This window comes from Pleurodeles waltl, chromosome 11 (genome assembly GCF_031143425.1).
Source record: "Pleurodeles waltl isolate 20211129_DDA chromosome 11, aPleWal1.hap1.20221129, whole genome shotgun sequence".
Classification (NCBI taxonomy): domain Eukaryota; kingdom Metazoa; phylum Chordata; class Amphibia; order Caudata; family Salamandridae; genus Pleurodeles; species Pleurodeles waltl.
In genome coordinates, this window is record NC_090450.1 from 913930344 (window position 1) to 913956998 (window position 26655).

General features: G+C 43.9%; 1 protein-coding gene across 7 annotated transcripts in view; it reads left to right on the plus strand.

Annotated features, from left to right (window-relative positions):
- P2RX7 (purinergic receptor P2X 7) overlaps positions 1-26655 on the plus strand; it is a 210909-nt gene that overhangs the window by 140262 nt on the left and 43992 nt on the right. For all 7 annotated transcript variants that reach the window (XM_069214884.1, XM_069214882.1, XM_069214883.1 and 4 more), the window contains 4 exons: positions 11662-11742; positions 12058-12187; positions 12447-12583; positions 18008-18101. In XM_069214884.1, coding sequence (XP_069070985.1) covers positions 11662-11742; positions 12058-12187; positions 12447-12583; positions 18008-18101 — 442 coding nt within the window. The remainder of the gene's footprint in view (positions 1-11661; positions 11743-12057; positions 12188-12446; positions 12584-18007; positions 18102-26655) is intronic.

A 26655-nucleotide genomic window follows, 5' to 3' on the forward strand; every position in this document is an offset into this window, starting at 1 on the left:
TGTGGAGAGAATCAATTGTGATTCTGCGCTATCAGGGCACCCAAGCCAGGTGGATGTCCACTGTATTTGGGCGGCTGCGTAGTATAGCTCAAGTCTGGGTGCTCCCAGTCCCCCCACGTTCAATGGTTGGTATATTTTAGTTAGTGCTACTCGACGCCGGCCGGTGCCCCAAATTAAGGCTGTTAATAGGCTATTCAGTGGTTTGAAGAAGGATGCTGGTAAAATCAGTGGGAGGGCCATGAAGTAATATAATAGCCGGGGGAGGATTATCATTTTTGCTATGGCCACTCTGCCCAGAGGCGAGAGCGGGAGCGAGCACCAGAAGGGCAGGGAGCCTCTGATGGATCTGATTGCTTGACCTAGGTTGCCCTCCCTAAGGTCACGTGTATCGTGGTATATATTTATGCCTAAGTATTTGAAAGTATTGCTGCACCACTTCAGATCGCCCAAGCTGGGAAGCGTCCGGAGTACTTCAGGGACTGAGCTCATAGGGAATATACACTGCTGAATTCACTCAATAGTTTCAATAGGTCAGGCAGAGTTTCATTGTGATTACGAAGGAAAATAAGGGCATCGTCTGCGTATAAAGATACTATGCGGTATGTGTGATCGTCGCGGATGCCCCATAAAGGGGCAACCGCTCGTAATCGGGCTGCTAGTGGTTCGATAGCAAGTGCAAACAGGAGTGGTGACAGTGGACATCCCGGTCTGGTTCCCCTTTCTATGTTGAATGGTTGGGAGATCGTGTCGCCAGTTTTGACTCGTGCGGTGGGGTTAGCGCAGAGCACCCCCACCCAGTCTATGTATATCCGTCCGAATCCCATGTGTCGAAGTGTATCCATCAGGAAGGGCCATCTCAACGTGTCGAAAGCTTTTTCTATGTCTAGTGACACGGCAATACAGTGATAATCATCCTCTGGGGAGTTTGCCATTAGGCGCAGTAAATTCCGGATGTTGCTGAAGGTGCTGCGGCCTGGTATGAAGCCGGATTGGTCTTGGTGGACCAGATATGTCATATATGGGAGTAATCGATTGGCTAACAGTTTACCTAATAATTTACAGTCTGTGTTAAGTAACGAAAGTGGTCTGTATGAGCGTACATCTAGTGGGTCTCGGCCCGTTTTAGGGAGTACCGCTATTAGAGCCTCCCGGCAAGTGTCAGGCAGTTGGCCGCGCTTCAGGGCTTCAGATAGCATAGCGAGATATGGAGTTAATGTTTGAGTCTGGAACGTGCTGTAATATTCTAGGGGTAACCCATCGCTGCCGGGAGCCTTGCCTTGTGATAGTTGTTGTAAAGCCTGTTGTATTTCCATAATGTCTATTGGCCTATCTAGGTCAGCTGTTTGTGTGGCGGTCAGGCAGGTCAATGTGATATCATTAAAAAAACTCATTCAGTGATTCTGTGGGAGGTGGTGGGTGAGCTTTGTATAGTGTGCTATAATACTCTCTGAAGGCGCAGTTTATATCAACTTGCGTGTTTACTATTAGTCCTGTGTCGAGGCGGATGGCCCCTATAGGAGAATTCCTTGGTTCGGAATGCGTGAGCCATGACAGAAGTTTGCCTGACCTATCTCCCTCCGCACGCGCCGTGTGGTGTCTGAAATCGAAGAGCCTTAGTCGCTTATCCGTTTCATGCCATTGTGCACGCGTTCCGGTGAGCTCAGCTTGGGTAATTGTGCCACAGGCAAATTTACATTCCGAGGAGTGGACTTCATCCTCAAGCTTGCGGAGCTCACGTACCAATGTTTGGCATACTCCTACCGTTGTTGATATGCAAGCGCCTCTTATAACTGCTTTGTGGGCGTCCCATTCATTTGCTCTTGTGTTCGTTGATCCGTCATTGTGAGTGAAATAGGAGGAGACGTGTGTGGCTAGTTCTTTTCTGAATGGCGGGTCCTGTAATAACTGTGTTTGCAGGCGCCAAGTTGAAATACAAGCGCGTGGCCTGCCCCACTTGATATGTGCAATAAGTGGGGAATGATCTGAGATTACTCTGGCAGTGTATTCGGCGCTTGTGATTCTGTGTATCAAGTCTTGTGTAGTGAGAATGAGATCTATGCGAGTGTGTAGGAGATGTACTGGGGAGTAATAGGAGTATGTCCTGTCTTGAGGATGTAAATGTCTCCAAGAGTCTATCAAGCGGTGGTCTGACATCCATAGTCGCAGAGTTTGAGAGTTTTTAGCTACAGGGGTGGCCGCTATGGGGGGGTGTGATCTATCCATGTCTATCTGTGGGACGCAGTTCATATCACCACCCCAGGTGCATGTTGAGAGTGAGTCGTCTGATATATGCGATAGCATTCTTTGTAGAAAGTCGCCCTGACCAGCATTCGGGACATATAGTCCATTAATCCTCAACATCTCTCCGTCGAGATGGCCTACTAGTTGTATGTACCTGCCGTCTCTGTCTGTTATGCTGCGTTGTACCACATAGGGAACCCCTGGAGCTATCCAGATCAAAACCCCCTTAGCGAAAGATGAATTGCCAGAGCCATAGACTTGTCCCGCCCAAGATTTCGCCAACTGCGGGATCTCATCTGAGGGGATATGTGTTTCTTGAAGAATGGCTATGTGAATGCGATGTCTTTTTAGATGTGCATGAATTCTGTTGCGCTTGTTTATTCCCGCCATGCCTTTTACATTCCAAGTCATTATATTGTATATTGGTTCCTTATTCATTATGCTAATTTGAGGTTTTACGTGTCAGCGTAGTGATCCCGGGGTCCCATCCCCAGTGTTGTCTATGTAACGCTGTCAGCACGGCGCGCGCACCCCCAGCCTGAGCCCCCCACCCTGCCCCACACCGGCACGGAGGCCACCCCAGCCCCGAAAAGGGGAGATAGTGCAGAGGTGGAGTAGGAAAAATAGAGAGGGAAAACAAAATACCACACTAAAGGATATTTCGGGTAAGGCCCGATTTGAAACAAAGTGGCACAACCGGTGCCTAAACAGCAGTCCAGGAGGTTAAGTTCCATACAGGTATGAGGTTGATGGGGAGCGTGGGTTGATTGAGGTTGGACCTCCAATGGCCCTCCTCCAGGATAGTTCTTTCCCTGTGTGCGTTAAGTTGTGGTCACATCTTGCGGCGGCAGTCCAGCGAGGAGCCGGAGGGGCGGCAGCAGTTCCGGCCCCAGTCCAGGGCGGCAGCACGGCTCCATTCATGGCTACGTGGGAAGGGGGGGTCCAGCCCCCCCTCACATGGCATCTGGAGAGAGCGCGGTTCCGGCTCGTGTAGAAACATTAGAGTTCGTCAGCCGAGCGTGGGGTGAAGACGGGGCCGGCCAGGAGAGGGGAGAGGGATGGGCTGGACCCCCCTCCAGGAGAGCCATTGTCGATGTTGTCCGCCTCGCTTCTGGTGTCGGTTTGGGATCGGGTGAATGTGCTAGTTTCCTTTAAGCTTTGTGCTTGATCGGCTTCCATCTGTGATTTTGTTGGTCGAGATATTGTTTTGGGTTTCTTTTTCCTTCTGGATTTGGGGGTGACCCATTCTTCAGTTGGTTCTTTTCCTTTGGGCGAGTTGACCAGGTCCTTTGCGTGAATCCATGTCCATGCGTCCTCCGGAGTGGGGAACATGAGTGTTTTATCTTCGGTATCTATACGCAGGCGGGCTGGAAACACAAGTGAGTAGATGATGTTATGTTCCCGCAGCAGTTGTTTTATCTTGACGTATGCCGCTCTTTTACGTTGCACTTCCATTGTGTAGTCTGGGTAAGCGGAGACCGTGCTGTTTACCAAGATGATTGGATTAGCGTTTCTGAAGTGCTGGAGGATGGAATCTCTTTCCCTGTGGTTAAGGAACCGGGCTATCAGTGGGCGTGGCGGTGCTCCGGGTCGGGGGGGTTTGCCCGGAATTCTATGGGCTCTTTCTATTACAGGGGCTTTGGCGGTGCCTTGTATGTCCATAATGTTTTTCAGCCATTTCTCAATGAAATCTTCGGCTATAGGTTGTTCCAGGCGCTCCGGGATGCCAACAAATCTGATGTTATTGCGTCTGGAGCGCCCTTCTGCTTCTTCGGTCCTGCGGTGCAGTTGCCCCAGTTCCGTTTCCATTTGTTGGATTTTTTTTTTCATGTCTGCTATCTCTGGTTGGACCGTTTTTAACGTTGATTCTGTGTTATGCACTCTGTCTGTCAGTTTGCGGTGATCATCGCAGAGCAGCGAGACCTCCAATGCCGCTGCGTCTATTTTCCCTTCCAGCGAGGTCTTGGTCTCCATTATTGCTCGCATGATTTTGTCGAACTGTAGGGAATTTGTTCGTAGAGTTTCGCTCAGTTGGAGCAGTGTTGCAGCTTGCGTATCAGAGTGTTCGGTGCCATGGAGGGATTCCCCACCAGTGGGGGGTCCCGGTTTGGGGAGCTTTGGCTTGACCATGGTGCCCTCTTCTTGGGCGGGATAAGTAGAGGTAGGTAGGATGCAGAGGGGGTTCCAGGAGGGTTAGGCCAGACAACTCGTATGTGATATGGAGATTCTGCGTTTGGTGCTACTGTTGTAGGGTTGAATGAGTAGTAGTGCGAAGTTTAGTGCTGTTGTGGAGCCAGAGGTTGTCTGAGAATGTGTTATTAGTGCGGGCTTAGTTTTTTTTTTTTTTTTTTTCCTTTGCCTCACCTGCGCAATCCACAGTGTCCTCGCTGGTGCAGCCCCTACAGCAGCAGCCTCAGCTTGTTGGAGAGCAAAGGTATTATCGTGCGCCAATGGTGTTTGTTGTAGTCAAGAACTTACTACTTAAGGAATTTTGTTTTTCTGGTTTCTAATGAATTGTTTTTTTTTTTTTTTTTTTCCTTTTTCACCTTTACTCCTTTTTTTGTCCTTTTGTGCTTTTCTTTGCTTTGGGTTTCTCCAAGGTGGTTTTTGTAACTAGTCCTGGTGCTCACACGGTCTCCGCCTCAGTTTAAGATTGTATTTGTTCGTTCCTTATTGTTAACCTAGGCCGTGGACAGGCCCTCTTGTTTTCCTCGGTGTGGGGGGAGGGGCAGTCACTTCAGATAGGCCATATTCTCCGGCCTAGTCGTAGCGGGCCCAGAAACAAAGTTCAGGCCGCCCCGGTCCGTATGGGGCGTGCCGTAGAGTCTCTGGGGGCCCGGGGCCCCCGCAGACAGCTCTGCACAGCTCAGGGCCACTTCAGGGGCGAGCGGTCCCGATCAGACAGAGCCGGGTTCGCGCACGGCCCGGGCCCGATCCCTCGGGGGCCCAGGGCCCGCACGCCGCCCCCGCGCGAAGTCAATCAGGCCGGCGGGTCGCAGCTCCCTGCCCGGGGGTCGGTCCGTCTGCCCCTCGCGCCCCGGGCCGAAACTGCCCCAGCCGACCGGGGCAGAGGGCGCCAGAGGCGATCAGTGTGATCCGGGAGGCAGCGCGCAGCCCCCCCGAGCCCCGTCAGGTATCGGGGCCGCAGCGACGCTAGTGGACGCTACATGGACCACGGGCGGCGCTCTCCTCCACTCAGCTCATCCGGCACGGCCGCTCCTCGGCGCCGGGAGCCTCGCGCCCGTCCCGCTCACTCCTCGCATCAAAGACGCTGCCGGTACAGGGCATTCGCGTGCTGGGCTTCCCCTAGAAGACAGGGGGGAGCCTCCCTGAGGAGTTGCGCATCAGGGGTCAGGATATTTAATTAATCGGTGGGCCGAGAGCAGAGCTCCTGAATCAGGTGTCCGCTCCGGCCGCCATCTTGGCCACGCCCCCTGGTACCCAGTAGGTTAAAGTTCTCTTCAGCATACATAAGGCCTGAGAAATCCATGCACGTTGGAATTAGGGAAAATTGCGCCATGCATCCTGATGGACTCTAACGTTTCCTAATCACACCTTCACACAAGGTTTGTGCTACTCCCCTGTGCTTTGAACCCTCCAAAACGAAACATGCAACACTGTATAAAACCTACCAAATAAAGAAATGAATAAACATTAGAGCCCATCGTACACATAGTCCTCATCTGGCACCAGAGCCCCCTTCTCATGAACACCAGCTTGGTCTAGTTGCTGCACTTTGCATCCTGGCATGTGGGGTTTCGATGTAATCTTAAAGGCACCGGCATACAAGTCAAGTGGCAGACAGAACAGCCCAAATTCATCCCACTATCACCTAAATATAGAGTGCGCATCGTGAAGGGACTGAACCATTCTTCTTGGCTCCAGGGTTTTTACTTTCGCTTTGTTGAAAAATTAAATCACTTCCTGAAAACCGGTTCTGCTACAGGTCATGTGCACTTTCAGAACAGCATTCCTATCAGTTCAGGAAAGTCCACCTCCCATCATACATCATCTTTCAAATACCATCTCAGCACATAGGCAGATTTTTTGGGTTGTCAAGAGCCCTAGGCGATGTAATGCTTTGAGCTTAAACCTGAGAATTGAGTTAAACTACATGTGATTCAGAAAACCTTTTAAGGCCGATGTAGTCTAAATTGCTTACCACTAAGATTTCTTTGCAGCACAGGGGATATCCGAGAAGAATAATGAGCAAGATTTTTCCTTACTGACCACACTCAATTAAGATTATTCATTCTTTTACAATACCTTAAGCCAGTGGTTACCAACCTGTGGTCCAGGGACCCCTGGGGGTCTGTGAAGCCTCATCAGGGGGTCTGCGACTGCTTAGAAAATTAAATAATATTAACCAATTAGGTCCCAAGCTTTCAGTCATGACTCAGTGGAGGGGTCCCTGGATTCCAATAATGTTTCAGTGGGGGTCCCTGGGTTCCAGTAATGATAAAGTGGGGTTCCACAGAAGTCAAAAGTTTGAGAACCATTCCCCTAAGCACTCCCAAGTATCCGAAAGACGACATGCAGTGCTTTATAATACTCTAAAAATAAAAAAAACATGTAGTATGTACTTCGAATAAGAATGTTCCTCAAATAACATTTATTCAAATTGTCTGATTCTAGTCCATTTCCTACTAGTGCTCCAATGTAAGACAAGCGATAATTAAAATAAAATCTCCTAATAACCTTCACCAGTAATTTCACCAAACATGAAAATATTTAATTATCGCTAATATTGTCATCAGGGTGGAACATGACTCAGCTCTGGCGTTTTTCCTTTTTTTGTACACCAACACGCCACCAACCGTGCACCTGTTGACTCACAGTTTTAGAAATTGTGTCTGTGACTGTAAAGACCATACTTGCATGCAGTTAGTCCATTTGTTGTAACTCTTCTCAGTTTCCCATTGTATCTTTGTAAGGAAGTCTCCGGCCTACTAGAAGAGAGTAGCAAGGGTTAAATGGACAGTCCCTTGTTAAATTAATCTCTTTACAAAGCATTGGAAAGTCGGCACTTGCCTCCAGTTCACGCAGCCTCTTTCAGGTGTGTCAGCCAGGCTCCAGAGGTGTGATAGTTCTGTTTGGGCATTCCTCCTGTTAGTGAAAGTATTTCATCCCCAGTGCAGCACACAGGCCTTCCTACCATCCGTGAACAGAATCATCCCTCACCCAGTGTCATGGTTTGCTAAGCAGGAAAATACAAATGCCTGACCGCCCACGGAGTAGCACCTAACTACTCAGTAGCCTTCCACTGGAGCGCTTATCTGTTAGTTCAGGCGCACTCTTTTTTCTGTTAGTTTCCTTCTCTTCAAGCTGAGTGTTGTGTGCATATTTTTGCCACACTGCAGCCTGAACAGGAGAGAGCGGCATCAGGACATGCTGCAGCGCACCCAATTGACACCAGCCTCTGTTGCCGTTTTGCTGGGCAACTGAGTACACTGCCTGCACTCTCCAAAGAAACATCTATACCTTTGGTTGAGTGCGAGCGCCCGAGGAGCAGCGTGCTCTGCCAGATGACACTGTAACCAAGCGGAGAATGGTGTCGTACTACTTTGGCAGAGTTCGGGACTAATTTGGCATTTATTTACACGTGCTTTTCACACGTGTGACTGTTCACAATAGGGGCGCTTTTTACGAGTGCTACTGTATGCCCCGCCCTCTCGGACTCTTTGTGCATGCCGTGCTGCTCCTCCTCTTGTGCTGCGCTTACCTTCTGCCACTTATATTGCCCCGGCCCTTGGCCCTGTCATTACAGCCCCTGTCCAGATTATAAGCTAGCCAAATGGTTTGCTGGAGGGGAGAAAAGCTGCATGCAATAGAAAAATTAAGTGAGTCAGCAAACCAGCAAGATCCTGTTTATTATTCACAATTTGAGTTAATCCAACCCACATAATTCCACCACACACCACATTCATACAATCCGTAACACATGGGTAGATGACATTGTAATTTACATCGCCAATTAACTCCAACTCAAGCTAATGCAAGACCTATTGCATTTCCATTGTTTGTTAATATATGGATTAAAACAGTGCTATTGATTTCCTCTTAATAGTGGTCGCAGAGACCTGGGGCCAGATGTATCAAAGACCCGTTTTGCATTTCTTAAATAGCAAATTTTAAGAAATCGCTATTTGAGAAATGCAAAGTGGGATGTAAGAAAATAGCGAGTCCCTAATAGCGATTTCTTAAAATTAGCAATCGCTATTAGGGAATGGGACGCCATTCATCCATATGGGCCTAAAGACTCATAGGTGCGAATGGTTTTGCATTTCCTAATTTGCGAATTCCTGTTAGGAATTCACAATTTAGGTAATGCAAATCCAAGGGTGTTGGGGGCCTAAGGCACCCTTTGATGCACCCTCCAAAAATCATTGTGTACACGTAAAGGACACACATGCCCTAGAGGCATGTGTGCGCTACATGGCACTTTTAAAAATACATTTTTAAGGCATTTTAAAAAATTGCACTTGGTTACCACAATATTTGAATTTGTGGTAATTGCATTTCTTAAATGCATAGTTTGCATTTAGGAAATGCATGATATATGTGGATAGGTAATCGCAAATAGGTATTCCCTGATTGCGATTTCCTATTTAGGGAATCGCAATTTGCGATTCACTAAATGGAGTCGCAATTTTAGGGAATCACTATTTTAGCGATTCCTTAAAATTGCACTGCGAATGCCTTTCATAAATCCTGAAATGCTATTTTGCGTTCGCAATTGGTGGAATTTTGCGATTGTTTGATACATCTGGCCCCTGATCTCTTGGTTGGTTGAGACATTTCTTGTTGAGGTCAGAAATGGAGTTGAGAGAGAGAAAAAAACATAAGAGCGCAGTGAACTCTGTTTGGGGGTCTGTTTGCAGGCCTCTGCTTTTATAGGCTTCCTCAAAGCACTACAAATCGAAATGTAGCATGCATTGTTTCCTTGACAACTGATAACTACTGTCAGGAGAAAGGTAGGAATGTGCTGTTAAGGAACAGACAGTGCTTGACATGCGCTCTCTCACATTCTCACTCTCACCCTCCCTCCCTTACTCCTCCTCTTCCTCCCATTTTCAGGATAACTGGACAGACCACAGCATAGGTTGTGTCTGAGTCCTTTTTTATGGGCAAGCGTAAAGCGCTCTGTCCATCCTGTAATCTCTCTTTGGGCTTCAAACCACGCCCATGTCGGTCAGTCACTTACATTGGTTCGTGGGCTTGCCTTTTAAAATCCCCTTTCTTTCATTTGAGAAAGGCATACATACGTCACGCCTTTTCCGCTGTTTAGCCCACCTACACAGCACCAGTAAATTACTAAAAACATGGGAGGCTCGATGTTTTCAGCCTGGGGTCCGTACTACTTTATCTGTTTATTTTCCACGCAGCGCGATACATAGCGCGATCGTGCTGCGTTTTTTTTCTTTACAACGCTAGTAGCTCTAACTCGAGCAAATGTGAGACCGGTTGCATTGAAAATGATTGTTTTTTTGGTCTTTGACCTTCACTTTTTCCACAAGGCTTACCCTGAGCACAGTTTACCAGTGGGATGCTGAATTGGTCTTGGCAGTTCCTCAAAACTAGGTCCCTTAACTGCAAACTATCTACTGGTCCCAGAGTCCTCCCTTTTTTCTTCGCAGGGCCTGTGTCCAGAGTACTGAAAATACATTACCCAAAACACACCTCTTCCCATATAGGAAGAGAGTCCTTTGTGTCAGCTAGAAGAGCAGAATGGACTTGGGTGTTTCCTTCCTGCTCAAGTGTAACTGTTTTAGGGCCATCCTAGGGTGATGGGATGGGCTAGAACAGGGGAGGTGGTCAGGGTATATCCGGGGGAGCCAGATCCACCCCACATCTTCATAACATAGCGCTATAATCAATTTATATCAGATGGATCTAAATGGGACTCATTATAAGCTTTGCATGCTGATGTGATGTTTGATGTTATATTTATGGAAGTATCAGATTAATACTCCTCTGTGACGCCCATCATTCCAATGAGTATGCGTATTTTTTATAATGCTGTACAATGATTTGTAGGTGACCAATGTTGCTGCATTATTTGCCTTGACATAAAGTATATTTTAAAAACATGCCTCTCTTTCTTGAGCTATTGATGTTGCTTAGTACCCAAGGCTGTCCAACCACACTTTGCCGGGTAGGTTTGGGTATCTCAAATGCCCCCAAAAAGGTCCTACCTAAACGTAGTAGTTTCCAGATGCGATAGGTTTGATTTTTAGGATAAGAGCCATAATCTCACATTTGGGCAGTTTTTGTACCCAAATACAATTTTCCCACAGCTTATAAAGAATGATGTGGTATCTGGCTTTGAGACTGGTACCACACTGTGGATTTTCACAAACCACACGGTTTTAGCAATGCAAATTCCTTCATGTGTTACCTGACAAATTTTGCCCTACCAAAACAGTCTGTAGTTGCCAGAAGGAATTTGTTACAAATTCTAAACTTAGGGCTGCATTTAAGATGAAGCTGTGAGTATTTTTTTGATTTTCCTTTTCCTTTTTTTCCATCACATGTTTGTTAAATGACACTTTTGTAGCATTATTTTAAATGTAAGGTTCCTTACACTTTAAATATTTAAAAAAAAAAAAATAGAAATCATTATTTTGAGATCAGTAAATTCAAACCATTTTAAATGTAGTAAACTTTTATTTATAGCGAAATTAAACTCATTTTAACATAATCATTTGATATTAATTTTATCAACTTGTATCATCCTTTTTTCCAAATACTTTTCTTGTTTATTATCTACACAGTACTATTTTCTCAGTGTCTTAGTAAAGATATGTCTCAGAATAATTTATCACAGAAAAGATATGCTGAAATAATGGTGCCTCAGTGAAAGTATGTGGACCTTATGAGGTCTTAATGTTGAAGGTGCATTAATTTGTTAATATTTTAAACTATTTAGGTGGCATATTTGTTGCTTATTCCCGTTTGTGTTTTGTTCATGCATTCCACCCTTTAGGAATTCACCTTCATGCAGATAGGTGAACTGGGGAAAATAATTTTTTGTGAACTAGCATTTGAAACGTTTCTCGTGATATGATTTCCTCTTTTTGTATATGCAAACAAATCTAAATTTGGGTCTGGCACTTTCCAGCATGCCCTGCCTATGGCAGTACATTAAGGGTCATGAAATGGGCTAGACGGGCTTCTTCATTTATATCCTGGATTCTGAGAGAGGGAGGATTTTCCAAAAATGAAAATAGCAATTTTAAGATTATTATACTACTTCAGATTTAAAGCTTATGAAATGATGAGTTATGCCTCTGCTCATTGTTTTGGAGTATTGTGTCAGACATGTTACCAGGTGTAGCCAGACAGGAATCAGGACCTGGGTTACATCTGATTCACTTGATTCCAGAATCTTCTCTTAAGGTGCTGTTCTGTCTCTTTCAGGCCTGCAGTATTGAACAGTGCTGAAAACTTCACAGTTTTAATCAAGAACAACATACATTTTCCAATATTCGATCATACAGAGTAAGTGAAATCTCTGTGCGCTTTGGATTTGGGCAGGCTGGTACCAACTCAACGTAGAGGCTGGAAGTCTACATAAGTATAACCCTAGTTAGTGCTCCATCTTCTCCCACACCACCTCCAAAACAGGGGATAAAATTGTATCTGGAAGGTTTAGGCAATACAATGTATTTCCTTATTTTAGCAGGTCTTATGCCTATTAATCCACTAGCCTTCATACTAGGATCCAGAAATAGCACATAGTAGCCAAGTTGGTCAATCTGTATCTGGTTATGGTCAGTGCATAAAACCCAAATGTGTTCCTTGACTTTTCTTCAGGAATAATATTCCGCCAGGCTTCAATGTATCCTGCACATTTAACAGATTCACGTCTCCGCGGTGTCCCATTTTTCGATTAGGAGACATTTTTCGAGAAACGGGGGAAAATTTTTCGGAAGTGGCTATTCAGGTAAATCACTTTAAGAACTGAGACTCATTACATTTGAATGATCAGTTTATCATTCCTCACACTGCATGGTTTATTACAGAATGTGGAACGTCTTTCCAAGAATAGTACCATGTGATTGTGTGATGGAAAATCTGCACATTGTTACATTTTGCTTTTAATATATAAACAGGGACATGCAATGTTTTTTTTCCTGCTTGCTTTTCTAAGTGAAGTGGTCAACAATTATGCTCATTATTTTCATTTAATTTTGCATTTGCAGGGTGGAGTAATGGGAATAGAAATCAACTGGAATTGCAACTTGGATAAATGGTCCTACCACTGCAAGCCGAGGTACAGCTTTCGTCCCCTGGATGACAAAAAGCAAGGAGAGGCATTATATCCTGGCTATAACTTCAGGTACTCTTTATCTATATCTTCTGGCACTTTATATTTTCAGGTATTTCAAAACTTCAGGCACACTATAACTTCAAGTATTTCATAACGTCTGATATTCGATAACTTCAGAATCTGTATAACTTCAGAAATTCCATAACTTTAGGTACTCTTCAACATCAGGCTCTGTATATCTGCAGGCACACTATAATTTCAGACACTATAGGTATTCTATATCTTCAGGCATTCTGTAGCTTCGGGTACTTGATAACTTCAGATATTTCATAACTTCGGGGGTACTCGATAACTTCAGACACTCCTTATCTTCAAGCACTCTATGGCATCAGGCTGTTTTTAACTTCATATTTTCTTGAACTTCTGGTACTCTGTATCTTTAGATTTTCTATATTTTCAGGCACTCTAAAGGTTTAGGCACTCTAAAACTTCAAGTACTCTATAACTTCAGGCACTCAATGACATCAGATATTTCAGAACTTCTGGCACTCTAACTTCATGTATTCTGTAACTTCAGGTACTCTAAATCTTCAGGCACTCTTTAACTTTGCTTACTCTTTAACTTCAGGCCTGGTTTTCTATAACTTCAGTGACTCTAACATGGGCCGGAGATATCAATCTCCAGCCTGGCAGCCTCTATAGTACCACCGGTGGCATTTTGAGCCAGCCTACCACCATGGTTTTTTGTGGCGTTTGCAACACCTCAAAAACCTTGGCGGTAGGCCCTACCATCCCAACCACTCCCCACGCTCACCCCCCCCTTCTGATCTCCCACCCCCAATACACACACGCACCATGCATACACCCACCCACTCACTCACACTGGCATACACACATTCATACACGCATACATCCAGCCATGTTCGCACACATACGTACACACATTCACACTGACATGCAGACACGCACTCGCATTACCATTCATACACTCATTCACATACATGCATGTACCCACGCAACTAACACTACACACACACAGACGCATTCACGCACACACTCACACATTCATGCACATAAACCCACACACACAACACCCCCCTCCCCTGTCGGAAGCCCAACTTACCTTCTTCCAGGTGGTTTTCCGGCAGGGAAGGGGCGCTGCTACCGCCAGCAGCTCCCACCAGCAGAACACCGCCAGTCCGTATCACAGGTCATGATACGGCTGGCAGCAGTCTACTGGCGTGGCGGTCCTGGTGGTAGCAGCGCCACCTTACCACCATCTGCCGGTATGATCACTGCTGGATTTCCCCCCTTCTTGTGGCGGAAGTCCGGCTGTGGTCATAATCTGGCGGACAGAGGGTAGCCCTGGTGACTGTCTTTTGGCGGCAGTCACCGCGGTGGTAGGCGGTTTTTACCACTAAGGACATAATTAGGGCCAAAGTCCTTTGATGCGAGCAAAGTCAACATGTGGTCAGTACTCCAGCTTTAAAATAATGATTTTTCAAGCTCAAATGCATCTTAGTATTCTGCAGGGAGGAGTTAAGTAAGTAATCCACAATATAATTACTGAGACAAGGTCAAACTAAATGTTGGACAACCAGCCATGATTGAGTTAAAAAGATGAAGCTGAGCAAAGGGATTTCCTTAGGGTTGCTATATGTGCATCACCTGAGGTTTCAAACGAGTGAGTGGAAGATGCTGCAAATTTGAAGACTGGAAAAGGGGGGGCAGGTTTACCAAGGACCAGTGCCGCGCTGCAGGGATGGTTCTACTTGGGACAGGTTTTATCTTGACTACAGCTTCATCTGGCTCCAGTACCTGCTCCACAGCACCCAAGCTTTCAGAAACAAGCCCCTCCATCATAGAGAATCCAGGCCATGGACTTGACTTCCCTAGTTCCAAATTCATATCATTGATGTAATGATTGAAGTCGGTACTCCTCCAACAAGCAGCAGCAAGCCTTCCAGCAGGGAGCCTTCCTTCTTCTGAATCTACGCCTGAATCCCAGCTGATTCAGAAATCCCCATGGTCTAAGCATGAGTTTTTAACAGGAAATTAGAACGTTCTTAACCCAACAATGACATGTTCCAAAACTTCCACTCCGAATTGTACTGTAGTGCAATGTAATTTTTGTTCTGGGATGTTTTTTTGTGGCACTAAACAAAATCCAAAAAACAATTGCAAGATCTAGCAAGGTGAGGATGTCTTTGTGGCTGAGGAGCTTTCTCCTGGCTTACAATTTTCTCCACCTTTAACCACTTCAGCGAATTACAAAGGCTTGTGCCAATGCTTATGTTATTAAGGTATGTTATGTTATGCCATGTTATGTGTCTGTAAGTACATGACTACCAATAAGGTGCCCTGGCACTATCCTAGGATGTCCCGTGGAGCAATGGTCAAATAGCCTGAAATAGAGCTCTTCATGACAGAAGTTAGCGGATACCAGGTCAATTCACTGAAAACTAGTGGATACTAGGTCAATTTAGTGAAAAAACTTCAAAACAATGATCTCTAGTTAACTCCTCCGATCTGGGTATAGAGAAGGGGAATATGTGAGTGTACATTTTAACCTTTGACGTTTGGGCCTAGCATATGGCTTACGTATGTTATTGATAGGTGTGAGTCAAACCGGTCTCTCCAGACAAAGGTGGAAATAGTGTTTGCACTTCTGACTAATAAGTGGCCGTCTTATTATTTCAGCTTAATTGACTCATGTTCACAAAACTGCAATATTATCCAAGTTCCAAAACAAATGTGGGTAAACCAAAACTGACTGCAGATTTGAAGTTAACTGATTGACTGTAGTGTTGGTGTTTTAGAGCATTTACCACACATTACAGCCAAATGAAGTGCTCTGTTTTAGTTTTTGTAAATGAGAGGTGGCTATCTGCAGCATAGCTGTTAAAGATCAGAGCAGCCTTTGAGCTGGCCACGTTTGTGTGATGCTGCTCCACAAAACTGATACCTAAGCAGAAAAGGCGGTGGTCCAATGCTTTCACCCTAGTCTTGCGAGGGGATAGTTACAGATGTGAATACGTCTGTGACAAGAACCTAGGAGCAATGGGGCTCTTCTGTCCCTTGTTTTCTTCCTGTTTTTATTTATTATACTAATAGTGAATAACAGTCTGTTATTCACTATTTGTGTAATACAAAATGGAACACAGAGGGAGCTAGAATGAGACCTACGCTGGCATTTGAGGTTTTAAAATTTTAAATGTATGTTGGGTGTGTGCTTGCTGGTGAAACTATATTTGTGTGAGAGAGTTTGTGTATGTGATCATGCATGTCTGCTGTATGTGTAAGCATGTGTGTGACTGGAAGTGAGAGAGAGGCGGTGGCAGGGAGAGAGGCCGAGTGCCAGTAAGCAAGTATGAGTAAGACAGAGTGAGTGGGAATTAGTCACTTAGAGGAAGAGTGACTGCAAGTGAAAGAGTGAATGGGTAAGATGAAGTGTGAGTGAGAATGAGTTTGAGTGAGAATACGTGAGTTTCAGTGAGTGAGCCTAACTGACTGAGACTGAGTGAGTCAAAGTGAGTAAGAATTAGTGAATGAGGGTAGGAGTGTGTAGCTGAGCATGAATGAGTGACAGCAAGAGTGAATGTGAGTGAGTGTGAATGAGTCAGTGAAAGAGAATAAGTGAGGGTGAGCGAGTGTTAGAGCGAGTAAGTATGAGTGAGCCTGAGGAAAAATTATTATGAGTGGGTGCAACAGTGAGTGGAAGTGAGTGTGAGTGAAAATTAGTATGAGTAAATGTAGGAGAGATTGAGTGAGACTGTGTTATGTTTGCAGGTCTACCATTGGCCCTGGCATACTGATGGCAATTCCTGTTTCATAGCGGCATCTGACAATATGCTGGCCCTGTCATACTGTTGTTGTTTTGACATAAGGATCACCCATGGCATGTGGACAGTACATGTACATGTTAGCATACGGTGGCACCCCTAGCACAGTTTGGAATAAAACAAGGGATAAACTCCTGGAGGCGCTGTAAGTTTTCATTGGCTTGTCATGTTTAATGAGAATGTTTTCAGAGGCTATGGCATCATCTTTTCAGAGATGCTAATGTATTTGGGCATTGTAGTTTAACATGCACTATTTGCCATATTTTTTCCCAAAATTTTCTTGGGGGAGGAATGTCCCCCAAGCCTTTCAAGAACAGGTCTCGTTCACTCGCTTCGTTCAATAGCTACAGTTCAGACAATATTTTCACATGAACTGTGCCCTGACATAAAATTACTGGCAGATGATGTTTGTAAAACGATGACCACATGTTGCACTGTCAAAATATTCAAATAGTGGGTAGTCCACGAAGAATATTTCCAGGTTTTCACCATGTTTGTTTGTTTATGTGCAAGACTGTGTACCTGGATAAGCTGTGCATTGTGTGTGTCAGAGGACACTGAGCCTGCTTCCGTGTTGCTGGGGTATACAGTTCTCTACTGCTCAGTTTCTGTGGCCTTTTTGGATATCATGTGGCGCAATGTTGTGTGCATGTGGTTATGGTAAAATGTACTTGCCTCATCTGACCAGTTGACATGTTGGTTGGCTCCATGAGAGGGATGTGTTGCTGCAGTGGCAACCACTTTGCTCAGTCCGAAATTAAATGGCTTGCCAATCCTTTCACAGTCAAAAATCCAGGCTTTATTTCACTCTGACTGTTAGAGGTTTTTTTCTCTTCTGTTATATTCTTGAGTAACCTATTCTGTTTTTGGGTCTCACCTACTAGGCATCTTTTAGCCTATTTTGGACTATACCAAAAACCTACAGTAGGCAACATATTGCTTTATTTGGGTTGCCTTTGTTATCACTCTTATTGGCTAGCTTTTATTTGTTGGCTTTCCCTGTCCATCTTGTGCTTGTCCCCTCCCATTCTTCTGTTTGTCTCTCCCCTGGAGCATAGCCTCTTTGACATCCTTTTGATTGGATGGCTTGTATACTTCCAGTGCTCACACCTAGGGAACTACTTTTTTACTTTTTCTTTCAGTAAGTGTGCATATATTTTCTTTCCTTTGTGTGCTGTTTCGCTCTCCCAAACACCCACCCACGGGCTTTCCATTTTACTTCCTCATACCTCAAACTCCTCCATTGCACATTGCTGCTGAGACACTCCAATTTACAAAAAGTGCTTTCGAACTAGTCCGTTTTTTTTTAAATGCATCAATCCATCTTGGATCAGTAAATAAAAATAAAAAAAGGAACCTGTGTAATTTCATAGTTGTGCCCATGCATGGTGACGGATGCGCAAACATATGTCATCATGCATCTGCGCGCCTACGGACTGCAGCAGTTATGTGAGCGCGTTCTTTTTTTTTTGTTTGTTTGTTTTCTTGTGGCTGATGGTGCACAGCATCAACAAACAGCATTGACAAAGCAGTAGGTCCGAACGGTGAAAAGTATTTGCTCTGTCAATGCTTGTTAACTGTCTCTGTTAGATATAGCTGTTTACATTTGACATGAACAACCTACTCCATATTTCTATCTTTTTGTTTTCAGGTTTGCAAAATACTTCAAGCGTCCAGATGGAATAGAGGAACGGACACTTATTAAAGCATATGGAATACGTTTCGATATCCTAGTCTTTGGCACGGTAATTATTTATATTTTCCATTGCATCACTGTAATATATTGATTTGCCTTACTATGTATGAATTGTAATGTGTGTGGTATTTGTATAGCATTAACTTCGAAGAAAATGGAACATACTTTATCCTTGGGGATTCGAGGTGCCAGCAGTATTTGCTGTACATACAGGACAATAGGAGATGCATTTGCTTAAAAAGAAGTGGATTAGAGAGACAGATTATATGCTTTCACCAATCTGCTGATTTGTAATACTCGTAAACAAAACATATAATGATATTTTCAAGAAGTTATTTTCCTAACCTAGACAGTGATGAAATCAGAAAAATCTTCTCATGTTTTTGCAGATTTAAAAGATCTTCATCTCTTGATCAAAGGAATAAATGTTGTCAATGTCTTGAATGTTGTTTAAATTTAGTTTTTCCCAAAAATGTGGTTTAAAATGTGGGTAGAAGAGGATGTAAAATGAAGGCAGAGATTTAAGACTGAGTGTCAGACCAGCACAAATTCGAGAAGGATAGATTCCATGATTCCCCCCAAATCTCCACTTTCAGATTCCCAGCAAACCGTTTCGGTACAGGAAACGGTTTGCTTTACGCCCTACAAGGAAAAGAGGGTTTGAGGATAAAAAACCCTATTCTCATCTGCCAGCAGCTCTGCCATAAAGTGTTGGCGTTCTCTGATGGCCTACAATAAAGTAAGTCAGTTGTGAGGGAAACAGAGGACAATGCGAAACAAAAAGGATAAGAGGACGAACAGATGAAAAATCCATATATGGGAAACCTTCTTGCAAAGATGTTTTTGAAATCTTTTGCCTTGATGCTGTGCAAATATGTTGGCCCATTTCACTTGCACAATACCGTGGTCCATTATCTCATTCGAGTACTTTGGGGACACCCTATCATTCTGTTGGTATAAATCATTCAGATCAAGAAGGGGTTGCGTGGGTATGTTCATAGGGGTGGTGGAATCCTACTAGTCCTCCTGAAAACTGAGACCTTTGATTGCAGTTCTGATGAAAGTGGCAGAGGAGAGAATCTGGTTCTGATTTCCAGTGCATTCACTAATTTCTGTGCAACTTCTAATTTGATATAAATGCATCCGAGTTCAAGCTGATGACCTTAAGCCAAATATTAACCAGACAACCTTATTTTTATTATTATGGAATTTGACGTAGTGGACACAGATTGGAAAAACGAGGACCACTTTGATGTGCATCAATTGAGCAGTTCCTCTTCTCAACTGTTGTAAGCACCTTACTTGGTGAATATAATGCGACGTTGGAACCGAAGGCCCAATAATGCCCTGTTCTGTATTAAAATGTAGGCCAGCACTAATGCTGGTTTCTGCATTTACAATGCTATACAAGTAGATATACATAGTGCTTCTGTGCAAACGGTAATACTTTAAAAACAGAAACATATTTCTTAGCTAGGGACCATTATGGACTTTAAAAAGGTTTCTGTCCCCTTTATAGTACTTGCTTGTACTGGAAAACACAAAATAACTATTTTGCTGTCCAGTACAGCACTGCCTGTGAGTAGTAAAATATGTAAATAGAAAATCTCATTTATTTGCAAAATGCATCTTTTGGGTATGGACTGCAAAATCTAGTTATAAAGTGGCAATTAACTGGTGTCTTAGCAATGTCCTCTCCAAAGCGTTCAACCTTTCACAGCAACTTGGGAGGCGAGAGACAGCCTTGTTAAATTTAAAAGTGAAAATCTCAGCAATTCATTGTACTTGCATTGAAAGATTAGAAATGAAACCTGTTTCCACCCACCCAGAACAATGGTTGTCAATTACATTAACAATGACATCAAAAAGTCAGAACCAGCCCTGTGAGGAATCAAACCTGCAGCTTGCAGGTGAAACACACACATTGTTATCATGCATTCTCTAAAAACTAAGGAGAAATTTAATTGAACTGGATCTACACACTAGTGCTTCAAAGAATGGCAGTATTTATAATCCCCATGCTGCCCTAATGTAAGAAATGTTTAAGGCTTTAGGAGACGCCAAGAATGGTTTACTACTCATTGGTTTTTTTTCACTTAGTTGTTTGTGTATTATTGTAACACCTCAATACCAAATGCAGTGCCTGCCAGCGCCAACATATGTTTCACAAGTTATATTGATCACTTCATCGGGGCGATCACACCAATAAAGTAATCCAAGTTTATAAATATTAGTTAGTTTCCAATTCTATTGACAACAGAAAATAACAGAAAAGATGTTGTAATAGTCTTCTGACAATCTCAGAGAGATCGACTATTTCAATTCCTGAAACATCAGGCACTGAGCTATTACTTCAAAATAATAACATTTGCAATAAGTATCTTTTAACTGTCCAACTTCACATTTCCAATCATTAACTTTTTTTGATCCAATCAGAAATTCAAATTACTGCAAGGGAAATGGTTTCTCAAATTATGTAAATTCACATTATATGACAAAATAATTTGTCATCATCATTCCTTGGGAAAGAACAACTCCTTACTTTGTTCTATTTTACAGAAAACAGTTCTTTTGACCTTTTTGGCTTCATTTGGAATATTTCACAGGACATTCCTACTGCATGAAAATTTAAGCATCCAACTTGCTGTATTTATGTGTTAACTCAGTGTTTCTCTATATACCTCACTTGTACATTCATGGTGTTGAATAAATTACGGTTTCCAATGTAACTTGATCCCATAAATCATGACTTTATGATCAGTGATCATATTTCAAATATGTTCTAAATTGAAATTATACTCTTTTAATTTGGGCAGCTGTTGCGATATTCGAGAAGTAATATTTCCTCACTTTATTTGTTGAAAACAAACCCACCAACAGGTGATGGTCAGTTTGAACAGCAAACATCATACCCTACACATGCTGTCAGAAGTATTCAATTCCCCGCCAACACACTAGTGTCTCTTTTCCTATTGTTACATAGTTTGATTCCGCACCGCTTAAAAGTATGGGTGTGAACACTACAGTTCTGTTAGACTTTTCATCCTTGGCGTGGTCTCCCTTAACTTTTTGCCTCTGTTCCCCAGGTTGTTGATGGGTGCTGGACTCTGATTTTATTGTTTTTGTTACTCTGGGCACTTTACCACTGCTAACCAGTGCTAAAGTGCAAGTGCTCCTGTTTAAAATGTGTACGTAATTGGTTCTCCATGATTGGCATATTTGTTTTACTGTTAAGTCCCTAGTAAAGTGCACTAGAGGTGCCCAGGGCCTGTAAATCAAATGTTACTAGTGGGCCTGCAGCACTGGTTGTGCCACCCACATAAGTAGCTCTGTAATCATGTCTCAGACCTGCCACTGCAGTGTCTGTGTGTGTATTTTTACACCGTAAATTCGACTTGGCAAGTGTACCCACTTGCCAGGCCTAAACCTTCCCTTTTCTTACATGTAAGGCACCCCTAAGGTAGGCCCTAGGTAGCCCCAAGGGCAGGGTGCAGTGTATGGTTAAGGAAGGACATATAGTAATGTGGTTTATATGTCCTGACAGTGAAATATTGTTAAATTCGTTTTTCACTGTTGCAAGGACTGTCTCTCTCATAGGATAATATGGGGGCTACCTTTAAATATGATTAAAGCGTAGATTCCCCTAGAGAGTAGATGGACATGTGGAGTTTGGGGTCCCTAAACTCACAATTTAAAAATACATCTTTTAGTAAAGTTGATTTTGAGATTGTGCGTTTGAAAATGCCACTTTTAGAAAGTGAGCATTTTCTTGCTTAAACCATTTTGTGACTCTGCCTTGTTTGTGGATTCCCTGTCTGGGTCAGTTTGACAGTTGGGTTGTTTTTCACCTCACACCTGACAGTGACACAAAGGGGGCTGGGGTGTAACCTGCATTTCCTGATTAGCCATCTCTGCTAGGAGGGGGGGGTGGAGTGGTCACTCTCATCTGAAAGGACTGTGCCTGCCTCTGACAATGCCGGCTCCAACCCCCTGCTGTGTGTCTGATGACTTGCCTGGGCAAGGCAGGATTTCACAAGTAGGTGTGAGTCCCCTTTGAAGAAAGGTGACTTCAAAGACTAAAATGGGTATAAGAAGGGCACCCAAATCTACAGACTTTAGAAACACTTCTGGAACCAAGAGGAACCTCTGCCTGGAGAAGAGCTGATAGCTGAGGAAGAAGTGCTGCCCTGCCTGTGACTGTGCTTTGTGGAGCTTTCCTGCAGTGCTGCTTCTGCCAGAGTAAGAGGGCAAAGACTGGACTTTGTGTGCCTTCCATCTTGTGAAGAAATCTCCAAGGGCTTGAGTTAGAGCTTTCCTCCTGTTGTTTGAAGTCTCAGGGACAGCAAAGACTTCTCTCTGCCAGCACCTGGAGTCTCTGGAGAGACTCCTGCCCCGACAAGTGGTGCCCTATCCAGTCCCTGGGCCCTTGAAAGGAAAGCTGGTGGAATCCAAGGAAATCGACTTCGGACCGACGCCGCTGCTGAATCCGGTAATGCCACCTGCACCTGACGCCGTGACCTTCGCTGGAACGCAACGCTCTTCGCAGGCCCGACGCCGCAGTAGCCCCGCTGAAGTCCGCGACTCCGTGGAAGTCGCCGCACCACGTTGTGACCGACGCCGCTCGAAGTGCACGGATTCAACGTTTCGCACAGACGCCGCGATTCCCGACTTCGCGCATCGGCTTGTTTTCACTCTTTACCAAAGGTACTGTACTTGGGGGTCTACACGACTCCGTGTCCGGCGCTGCTGGTGTCGGCTTGTTGGGAACGACTCCGTCACAACGCCGTGTTAACATCTCCTCGAAGCATTTTTGTTTCTAAGCGCTATTTTTGAGTTTAATCTTTAAAAATTCATAACTTGACTTGTGTATGTTGGATTTTTGTCGTTTTGGTCTTGTTTTGTTTAGATAAATATTTCCTATTTTTCTAAACCGGTGTTGTCATTTTGTAGTGTTTTCATTAAGTTGCTGTGTGTGTTGGTACAAATACTTTACACCTAGCACTCTGAGGTTAAGCCTACTGCTCTGCCAAGCTACCAAGGGGGTAAGCAGGGGTTAGCTGAGGGTGATTCTCTTTTACCCTGACTAGAGTGAGGGTCCTTGCTTGAACAGGGGGTAACCTGACTGTCAACCAAAGACCCCATTTCTAACAAGTTCCCATTAGCTTCTTACGTTCCTGTTAGAAGACTGCCCTCAAACCAACACGACTAGCATCAGTCATGATAAATGGTCAAACAGTTTTAAAGGTGGTGCCTTAGTTTCTAAAATTCAGTATCATATTTGTCACTTTGATACTTGGTGTTTTTCTTCTGTGGAGCATGTATATTGACAGTCAGATCAGCAAACTTTGGTATACATTTCTAAAAATATTCAACCACGCCCAAGAAAAAGTTCTGCTGATCCTTATCATTGGGGCATGGGGCATTCTTGATGGCCAACATCAAACGTTTTATGGCGGATACACTATTCTCACTAATGCTGTAGCTTGCATAAGCAACACCTTTTGCACCAATTTTACATTTCCCCTTAGTTATGGGCATACCACTCTCCCCCACAACACTGCATCATGTTTCTCCTGCATAGCTAGAAAAAACTAAGGGGGTCATTCCAAGTTTGGCGGGCAGCGGTTGCCGCCCGCCAAACTTACCCCGTCAAATGACCGCTCCGCGGTCAGAAGACCGCGGGGGCCATTCAGACTTTCCCGCTGGGCCGGCAGGCGCCCGCCAAGGGAGCGCCCGCCGGCCCAGCGGGAAAGGCCCTGCAACACAGAAGCCGGCTCCGAATGGAGCCGGCGGTGTTGCAGCGGTGCGACGGGTGCAGTTGCACCCGTCGCGATTTTCACTGTCTGCTATGCAGACAGTGAAAATCATGCTGGGGCACCAGGACACCCGTTCCCGCCGTCCTGTTCCTGGCGGGAAAAACCGCCAGAAACAGGCTGGCGGGAAATACCGCCAGAAACAGGCTGGCGGGAAGGTGGTCGGAATCCCCATGCGCCGCCATGACGGATTCTCCCAGCCGGGGAAAATCCGGCGGGAAACCGCCGGACCCGGCTGGGCGACCGCGGCTTTACAGCCGCAGTCGGAATCCCAAATGAAGCACTGCCAGCCTGTTGGCGGTGCTTCCGTGGCCATCCACCGCCAGGGTTGGAATGACCCCCCAAATATTGTATTGACAATATGTGGTACTGTCTATGTATGTCATCAACCGATGCATTGCTTCTGATATACATTGAATGCTGTTACCAACCCAAATGGCATCCATTTGTATTGAAAGACACCTTCTGGCACTATCGCACAGTGCACTTTGATGATAAACTGATGACAAATCCAGGATAGAAAGAAGTTTAGTCCCCTAAATTGTTATCAAAATTTGCCATTGTTGGGCAGTGGCTAAGGGCCATATGTACTAACACTTTTTCCCATAGACACAGAATGGGTAAAAACCTTTGCTACATCTGGCCCTAAGTGTCTAACCACACTCATTCATTCAGATCTTTTAAGTGGTTACAAAGTCTCAGTTTTTCATTTGGCTTTTGTGCTAACATGATAGGAGAAAACTATTCCGAGGACTTTGCTCTATAATTCCTTCTTGGCATAATTTTTACAATTCTTTTTCCATATCATTCCTCTCAGATAACAGTGCATTCGTCACCTTATACCTTTGGTTTGGATAACACCCATGATGATAATTTTGTGTACAAATCCAAAGTATCAGAAACTATGTGGCCATTTTTTTCCTCTGAATATTATTACCTCCATCTTTCTCCTTGTATTGTAATTGTGATCATCATACCCTAATGCTTGTTTAGGACGATTAGGACCCAGCATTATCATGCAGTCTTTCTGCTTTGCTAATGCAATAAACATGAACCATTTTTTGTAATATATATTTTAGAATGAATTTTCATTTCTTTAATTTCTAGTGTTTGGTTAAAATAGCCTACAGCATCAATAAGGGTATTTCTATATCTCTTCTGCCAAATATTGGGTGCCTGCAACTCTATTTTGTCACATTTCTGAAGTTGGTCGTCACCAAAGTTTACCTTGTCCCTAAATCGGCCAAAACTTGGACTTCCTGTCCTCTAATTCTTACAACCCAGTGTGGTCCATCCTTTATTGTAATTGCATTTCCTATTCCGCTCCCTCCCAGAAGATATTCTTCTGAAAGTTTCTCATTGTACTTGTCTCCCTTTTCTTCCATGACCTGTTCTCCATCTGCACTTTTTCTCAACTTCCCTTTGCACATCCAAACAAAATACCACTTGTTCTTACACTTTTTACATACTTGCTCTATGTTTGGATATGATTTATCTGCAGCTTTTTGTCCCTGAACCCCATAATGAAAACACCAAATGCTTCTTTGAGCATTAAAATTACTTTAGATCGCATGTCTTTCTTTTTAAAACATCTTCCTATTATTACTTCTGTATATCTCTTGAATGGATTCTCTGTTGGCCAACATTTCATACGTTGGATAATTGAATTAAACTGATGAGTGGTTCTTCTTCCTTTTCCAAAGTTGAGCTTTTTGTTAGCAAAAGTTTTTTGCACCTTCCTGCCGCTAGTCTTGTGCACTAATTGTTTTTTTAGCATCTCATCAAGGAACAACCTGTAATTACGAGATGCTGTGAAGGTTCTGAGCGTGAATATAACTCTCCACAAGCTCTCCACGCCAAAAATGTGTTTCTAACAGCGACCTCATTTATCTTTTTTTCTATTGTCCCCACCCAGGTGTATGAAAGCTCTTTTATATACAACGAGAATGCTGTCCTCTCCCTCACTTTCATCTTCTTATAAGGGAGATTAATGTTTAGGAACTCTGAATCCCGCTGCAATGTTTTAATATTGCTAATTTCGCTTTCCTGTAAAAAATGCTTTCAACAATCACTTCTATCAATATGGCTCAAAGCCCTCTTTCAGGTGATCCCAATCTAAATCTGTATCTATAGGGATCTGTAAAAATACAGCAGATGCACTTGTCCCATCTACGGCCATCATAAGCAACAAACATTTTAAATTCTGTGTACGCTTGTTCAGTCTTATGAGTTGTTTTACCTTTATGTAATCTGATTATAAGCCTTTTTCCTCTTCCTTTTGTTATTGTTTGCTTATATGGCTAATGATATTGCCCTGCTTGCTTTTATATGCTCCAAACCTTCCTATACTACATCAATAATGTTTGCCCAGTCGTTCTATTACTGCTGTTGTTTTAATAGAGCAGATGCTTAATAGGGTGGAGCCTTGTGCTAAGATCTGTAACATGGGTTTCGCCCATAGCATGTTGCCGGACTCTGGAAAAGCGGTCTAGTGTTAAGGGTGTTGACTGGCTGGTTTAAGGTTCTGCTTGATCCGTTTCATCACACCTCGCAGTACCTTCTTTCAGACTGCCTTATTTTTTTCTTATGCCTCAATGTTTCTTGACTTTCCATTGTTTTAAATGAGTGAGACCACAGCATAAGCCGCCATGCACCTAACTGAAGTGGGCAATTCCTTTTTGATTTCTTTATTCATCTCCACTCTGAAATTTTGTTTCCAGGGTGAGCATGATTGTTTTTTATTTTTATTTGTGACATATTTTAATCAAACACATTAAGTACATCACATCA